This window comes from Cynoglossus semilaevis, chromosome 14, assembly GCF_000523025.1.
Source record: "Cynoglossus semilaevis isolate Cse_v1.0 chromosome 14, Cse_v1.0, whole genome shotgun sequence".
Classification (NCBI taxonomy): Eukaryota; Metazoa; Chordata; class Actinopteri; order Pleuronectiformes; family Cynoglossidae; genus Cynoglossus; species Cynoglossus semilaevis.
In genome coordinates this window covers 9,204,903-9,213,183 of record NC_024320.1, presented here as the reverse complement: position 1 = coordinate 9,213,183, position 8,281 = coordinate 9,204,903, and the positions used below count along the sequence as shown (strand labels likewise).

The window sequence follows — 8,281 nt, the reverse complement described above, 5'->3', positions numbered from 1 at the left end:
TTCTCTGTTGTTTGCAAGTTTTGTTTATATATTTTTTTCCATTTCCATCACAGATAATTACTTTATTTTCCGGATTATATGTTAAGGGTTTTTTTTTAATGTAGCTTTGCTGGTGCTGTGGCATACATACCAAAGCGTCTCATCCATCAAACATCATTTGTGGCCAAAGGACGGCACAAAAATAATGATAAAACTAATGATAATGACCAAACAATAAGGACTTTGTTAAATACTTTAACAACTACTTAACTTCCATGAAACCGTTTTTAGAAAACAAATGAAGGGACAGAATTTAAAAACAGTGATTGAGTCACAAAGAGATGACATTTTATCTTACTCCAGAGTTGGTGAAATTGTGACACCAAGGATGAATGTGTTCAGTTAATAAGAATAAGATCGGGAAATTTCTCGAACTAGTTAGCCTGTTACGGTAAAATATTTAGCTAATGTTCTTTAGGCTACTGTGCACGTGAGTAGTCTATTAACATTAAAAGTTCGTTCTTGGATTCCTGTGAAAGAAATGTTTCAGAAATGGCCTTATAGACCTGACAAACTTATATTAGGGATGGCTCGATCCGACACTGAGGATAGGTATTGTACAATATTGATCAAAATTTCAGGATTGTAAAAAAAAATAGCTATAGCCCTTCTGATAAAAAGCCTAAATGCCTAACTTTGTGTGACGTGCTATAAGCAGGGACACTATTGCCTCAGCAATGGCAGCCTGAGTCATGCTGGAGGAGAAAAGAAGGTATCGGATTGACATGCAGTAAGTATTGGAATATACTTATATACTTATATATAAGTTGCAGTATTGGTATTGGGCATGGAAACATTGTATTGAGCCATCCCTAAAATGTGTTAGTTTTTTCTCTACTAATCCAATAATACTGTTATACTTCAGTATCGTTCTGAAAATGCTGTATGGTAATGATGATTGACAGTTCATGTCAGGCCTAATTCTTTTTTTGGTTTTGTCCTCATTTAAATTTTACCCTATTATTTTTACTGTCACATTCTATATATATATATACCAGTTTGTCTTTTTTTATACTGATAGCTTAAAAGCAAAACTGAAACCCAGACTCCGTGTGTTCTGGGTTAATGAGCAGAGAGTGAATGCACCTGTGTTTCTGTACAGCTGAGTCCAATCAGGAGCTGCTCCTTCCTGCTCTGCCCACACTCTCTGTTGTCTTGAAACCAGACCTGTCGTTTGTGTGGCTTTTGGGTTTTCTATCAATTATTATTTCTTTTCTTTTTTCTCTTCACCACGCTTTACTTCTGGGGAATTTTTTTTTCTAAACAAAATTAATGACAAATGAAGAGAATCATTGATATTTGGTGATGAAGGTAAAAATCGACTTTTTTCTTTCATCCATCTTTTCAATTCGATTAGTTGGATACAGACAGTCGTTAAGACATTGATCTCATCAATTACAACTGCAACAGCAGCTTGAAAATCATTTTATAGCTCTTATTTTGAGTTAAAATGCATGTTATAAAAACTGTCATTGAAGATTTTTTGGAATGACATCTTAGTTGATAAGGTGGATTTTTTACCCTTGAGATTTTTGTAGTTCTTCAAAGAAAACTGCTCTCTGACTGAAGTAGTTCAAAAACACCTCAGAGGTGAAGAATCAGTTTCCCTTGGACTCGTGTTTAATCCAATGATGTCACGGATTGTAACCTTGTTTACCTGCAAAATGAAAAAAAAAATTGGGGTTTTACATGATGCCTGGATTTCACTTTCAGAGTGTGTGTGTGTGTGTGTGTGTGTGTGTGGTTTGGGTATTGCTACACTTGCGGGGATCTTTTTAATCCCAACTCTAACTTGTTTAAGTGGATCTTTTTAATCCCAACTCTAACTTGAATGTGTAAAGGTTGGAGTTTTGGCCTGGTTTAGAGTTAGGAGTCAGGGCTTCAGGGTCAGGGTTAGGGGTCTGTGAATGTATTATGTCTATGTGAAGTCTTCAAAACTCATGAAACCCAGATTACGTGTGTGATACATGAGAATGTCTTTTTTAAGTCACTTCAAACACAGAATTCTTTTCTCACAGATTTTCTTTAAAGCCAAGAACTGGATTATTTCTAAAGACCAACAAATAGAAAGTCGAAAATTGTGGAAATTGAGATAATCACAAATAAATAAAATGTATATAATATATATTATGTGTATAAAAACTTTATACTTTATGAATATTTCAAAAGAGAAACTGTTGACATTAGTCGTGACCATGAACACAAAAGCCGAGGAGTCTGTTTTCTGTCTCAGCTTCCAGAAACGAAAACAAAATACAACAAAGCTGATTTTAACTTCATAATAGAAAAGCCTGAACAACACACACAAAAGTACAGTACGCACAGAGAAGCCTTGAGCAAACATTGAAAATAATTTGTGTTTGGAAGGTTTTGCATAAAACTCTGCAGTGATTATACACAAGAACAATAAACACCAAGGTCTCTTCAATGTCAATATGGGACTCAAAAAAAAAAAAAAAAAAAAAGAATCAAAGAAAAAAAGGAGACTTTTTGTTGTTTAGCCCTAAGAAGGCTAAAATGAAGAAGGCTGAAATGAAGAAGGCTGAAAATGAAAAAGGCTAAAGTCAAAAAAGCCAACGAGATGGTGGCTAACGCGAAGGTGGCTAAAGTGCAGACACGAAATTAAAAATGAGGTAAGGTGGCTAAAGTGCAGACACGAAATTTGAAGCAGAAACACCCTTTTTCGAAAAGTTAATTTACTCACATAATAGAAATGAAACTTCGCATCCAAACTTTTACATCTTTATTTCTGATATCATCGTCAAAATTTTTACAAAACACTTTTTCTGACAGTTATATTCTCAAAAAAACCAAAACAAACAAACAAAAAAAACAGAGCCGTAGTTTTTAACGCTCAGATCAGGTCGCCACAAAAATGCATCAGGTCTAACTAGTGATTTAAAAACAGCATGGACCAAATAAAGAAAATAATACTGAAACTCAGCTTATATTAACGCACAAAGAAATCAGCACTCTCCATATCCACTGGTTTGTTTGTAAACAAATTGAAAAATAAACTGCAGTAAATACCCTTACTTAACCTTGAGCCTGATTTTCTCCGGCACTTCCTGTCCTGAGCGGAACACTTCCTGCTAAAATGATACCAGTCCCTAACGAATGTACTTCATTTCGTACTTCAATTCATTTCTGTTTCACACAAACGAGTGTCTGTTTTATAACAAAAGGTTAACGATGTCCTGCTGCAACCTTAAAAACAACATAAAAGAACACCTGCTGGGCAGACAGACACAGGTCAAAGGTTAAAGACTCCTGCCGATGTGAAACAGATTCGCAAAAACATACTGAGGAGTGAATGGAGGATATGGAGATGCTTCTGAGCAGAGGGAGTAAACGCACACACACTAACTCAAACACACAAAGATACAAGTTATAATCAATCAATAAATAAAATAATAAGAAAAAAATAATTAAAAAGAGAAGCGGTGGCAGGATTCCAACATTTCGACATAAAAATATACAAGTGTGTCTCAGTTCTGAGCTCTTTCTGGATAAATGTGGTGAATTTTCCCAAAATATCAGATTGCTTAAAAAAAATAAAACTCACTCATTGAATCGACGCATCAGGGGCAGGAGTGGTGCAGTGGTTGCCTAAAGAAGGTTCTGGGTTCCAATCTATCTTGTCGCCAAATCCCAGACTGCATCCAGAGCAAAAACTCGATGTGCGGAGCACTGCAAGGACGAGGCATTTGACCATATGGTGACAATGTTGATCATTTGAAAGAATTGTGGCACATAAAAAAAATCTAATTCCTTTCTTTTTAAAAGAAATGTCACAATTAAAAAACACCATGTTTACAGACTCCTCCTGATGTAAAAGGACTGGATTTAAAATCCTTAGGAACCACGGCCTGTGAGTGGGTAAACGGTGAAGACAGCAGATAGAAAAATATTCCTCAGTGAAGGAACATTAGCGCTGCAGCAGGAACCTCCGCAGCCACTCAGCACCGAGAGGTTCCTGCTGTGGACTAAACAAGGCTCCAGTTTGTATTTCAGAAGAACGTCATACCTTTGTTCTCAATTAGGATTCACTATTTACAGGATAAATAAGTTCTATTAGATTCAGTCCCTTTAATTACTCTTAAATTTTCTTGACATCATCTGTGAACAACATATCGTCCGTTTTTAGGTTTGATGCAAAAAGAACACATTCTCTGGCAGAGAAAGTGTCCCTCAGTCATGTGGTCTTAGTTCCATCACATTTAGTCTGCAGATCACGCTCCGATCCACGATGGGAGGAGCTTCACAGTTTTAGTCACCTGACACTGGTCCGTCCCAGTCGTCTTATCGTAAGTTTATTATTAGCTCCGCTTCATTTCCACCTCGTCCGACAGAGACCAGGATCACAGGAACCCTCTCTGGAGAAACATTCCCACTTCAAAGATCCGTTTCATACCTAGATCAGAGAGGTCAACGTGCAGTTCCTCATGCTCCCAGCAGTCCCTGCTGTCCCCTGCCGCAGAGACTGTCGGTGTCCAGACTGACAAGTGTGATGATAGACTGGAAGGTTCCAGAACTACATTCAGGGCAGTGACTGGATCTGCCTTTTTTAAAGAATATGTACAATGTGTTTGCATTCAATGTTGTCATATTTACCACACGAAAAGCCCCCGAGCCAGGCTTTGAATGTCTTTAAAGCATCCATCATGAGACATTTCAGTTTAAATCAACCGTTTTACACAGACCTGTTGTCAGACTGTGGACTGTAGCGATCATGGAACAGTGATGGACCGTGTCATTGAACCCCCGGTACACGGCCTGTGGCTGTTCAAGATAAAAAATGATGAAATGATGAGATTAAGATGAAAAACGATGGAGGATCAGATCAAAATGAAAACTTCCTTTAAGGTTTGCGTTCAATCTGGATTCATGCTGGTGGATGTGTAAAGACAAGCTCCTCCATCTGTGGTCTCCAGGATTATTAGATTAAGTTTAAATGATGTAACTTGTCAAAAAGACATACATGTATAAAAAAAAATTCTCCAAATAGAACTTTACAAAAAAAAAAAACAAATAAAAAACTGAAGAACTGAAGAAAACTCTTTGGTTTGACGACATGTTCATGGAAATAAACTGATGTCCAGAGATAAAAAAAAACAAAACGTTTCTTAAGACCTATTTGTGACAATAAATTTAAGGACAGTCATTTCTGTAAACCGCCCCCTGCTGTTCACATGCTGTCCATTGCACTTTTCTCTTAAATGAAGTTGACTTTTGTCCTGACAATGTTGATATGGACACTAAAAAGTCACATGACTGATGACGCTGTCTCAGAGGAACTACTACTAACATGTTTACACAAAAGTGTTGTTAAAAAAATCTGTGATATTTTCTCAAACTGACAAATCATTCCTGACAGAAATATATTTAATTTTTATGCTTCTATGTCACGTGATCATCTTCTGAAAAAACTCTCAACGCAACCTCGAGTTTTCAAACTAAGGCTGACTCTGAAACCACCATCCTCATCCTGGTTTAGCTCTGTCCCTAACGTCCAAACTTGAGCGTGCCGCTGCGCTCCATGGTCGAGAACTGGACGCTGCTGGGACCTTCAGTTGGAAGTCTGAGCGTTGGAGGAGGGGAGCGGGGGCCAGGGATGGGGGCAGATATGCTGGCAGCGGGGGGCACAGCGGGGAGTGCCACAGTCTGTAACGTTCCCCGGTCACATGGTCCCAGTTCTTCAAGGCCCTGCGGCGGGCCCTCATACCCCATGTTTAACCGCAGCGACTGATGGGCCTGACAGAAGTCCACGATAGGCTGCTCGTAACGGTAGAAGGTGAGCGCGCTCATCTGGTGAGGAACCTGTTCAGGCGGACAGGAAAAGAGAAGCGAGAAAGAGAGGAAGAGATGTTAGTCTAGCAAAAGTAATGAAATAAAACAATTTCAAATTTTAATCATGATTAATTGAAGGATTATATAATTAATCCTGATTAACCACTTTATGTGCCAAATTCATTCAAATGATTGTAGTGGGCACATGTATTCCAATGTATTATATGAACCAAAGTGCAGTAATAATAAGTTGCAAACACTTTAAACACATTTTGACAGCATTTTCAACATTTCCAGATCAGCTCAACTTAAAAATAAAATAAAATTTAAAACCACATATTTACCCCTCCGAGGGCATTTTATGTAGCCTGTTACAGAGAAACATAAATACATAAAATAAATATTAAATACATTGTATATTTCAATTTTGTGATTTATACAACTAATGTAGTTTATTTAGGAAACTCATAATCGCCGTCTGCTGCTTCTGTTTTCTGTTTCACATTCAACTCTTTTCATATGCATTAATACAATGACAGCGACTGAGGCATTTGTCACTGCAAACATGTCAAATATGACAACCTGAATCTCTGCCTCTGAAAAGACAAACACACAGCTGCAGTGGCAGTCCTGTGCTTGGTTGGTTCTGAAGACGGAGCCAAAGTCACCTTGACTCCTCAGTCACTTCAGTATCACACACTGAGAACAACCGCCCAATCAGAACACCTCCATCAGACCAACCATACCTGGAATCAACTGCAGCTAACCCAGAGAAACGACAGCATGGCTGACTTGAATGGTCACATGACCAAAGAAAAAACAGCAGGAGCTGCAGGCAGGAATAATGAGAATAAAACAACCACACTGTGAACAAACGGTGTCACTGCAGCACAGCAGCGCTGGCTAATGTGGTGGCTATCATTTAATTTGTACTTTGTTTTCGACATATTATCGGAGTTTCAGTGTCAGGATGACGCTGTGGCTCCGGTTCTAAGTCTGACTGTACAGTATGTACAACCTCAACAACACTGTTACACACTAACATCCAACAGAATAAAGACAATCTGAGGAAACATGTCACCACAAGAGTGGCAACCGATCATTTTCACGACACACTCCTTTGTTTAAAATGAACAAAGACAGATGGAGGATTTTGTCATCACTGCATGTTCAACATAGGACAAAAATTCTGGCGTCTCTCCATGAAAGAACCACACGCCCAATCTCACAGTCTCTGAATCCCACGATTTACACTGATCCCTGCCGTGAAAGACCAAGCTGTTGAGGACAAACAATCAACAGCACAAAACAAATCAAATAGAAACATCAAGTCAGTGTAAAGCCAAGATATGACAGATTAAAGTGATGAATCAGTGAATGTCAAAAAGTGGCAAGAACAATGTTATTAACAATGTACGCAAACTGATGATTGAATGATGATGGACCCCTAGTGGTGTAAAGGTGATGCAATAATTTCATCAAACCAATGAATGATCTCAACAGGACAGACGGTTGTTTTGTTTGTGAACTGGCCCTTTAAAATTCAATTTACAATTCAAGAAAAACATGAAACTCGGTTTAGCAGCACTTCAGATCTACAGCATGAGTTAAAAGAATCAAACACATCAATGGAAGAGTTCACAACTGAGTTCACAATTAAGATAAAAGGAGTGAAAACAAGAAAAAAGAGAGAAAAATTCCGCTTTAACAACTTCTCTATATCAGTGATTCTCAAGCCGTGGGCTGAGGGAGACCATCAGAAGTAGCGTAGAAAATTAGAAGAATTTCACATTTACTGAAAACAATGTCCAACTTCAGCAACACTACAGTAACTGGCAGAACAATTAAACACTTTTCCACAATGTGGCAGCAGATGGCTATAAGTAACTGTAAAAGAGAGTTCAGAAAGTTTTGTCTTTCTTCAATTCCTGCGAGTATGTCAGCATCATATTCAAGTAAACAGGCCCAAGTTTCACACTGAGTAAATCAAAAGTAGAAGATGATTAGACTACATGAAATATACTTTTTGTGACATTGTTGTTTGGTAGTGTGTATAATTGGATTTTTCGAGTAAAAAAATGTCTCAAAATGTTGGGCAACACTGACATCACCCAATGCTACAGCAGCACCAGGAAAAAGGATTTGTCCTGTTACAGGTTCTTTTCTGGCACGAGCTCTACACCAGAGGTGTTAAAATATCTAGTACCTGAATCAGATTTTAAAACAAGTTTATTTACATACATTCTACAGTATACTAACTTCAAGGTTAATGTTTTTTTTTAAAAGCAAATGGTTTATGTAAATAATTCTTCATGTGTCGGTATACTAACTGCAAGGTTAATGTTTTGTTTTTTTTAAATGAAAGGTTTATGTAAATAATTCTTCATGTGTCGTTCACTTTCCTAATTTCACACAACTGCAGTGAAACTGTGTTTCCTAAATCTGAAAAAAA

The 8,281-nt window shown here is 37.7% G+C and overlaps 1 protein-coding gene across 1 annotated transcript in view; it reads right to left on the bottom strand.

The window, feature by feature from the left end:
* Window positions 1-2,680: 2,680 nt before the first annotated feature.
* Window positions 2,681-8,281, bottom strand: part of LOC103389485 (leucine-rich repeat transmembrane neuronal protein 4) — a 61,373-nt gene continuing 55,772 nt past the window's right edge. The window contains exon 3 of the mRNA XM_008324903.3: window positions 2,681-5,859. Coding sequence (XP_008323125.1) covers window positions 5,545-5,859 — 315 coding nt within the window. The 3' untranslated portion in view covers window positions 2,681-5,544. The remainder of the gene's footprint in view (window positions 5,860-8,281) is intronic.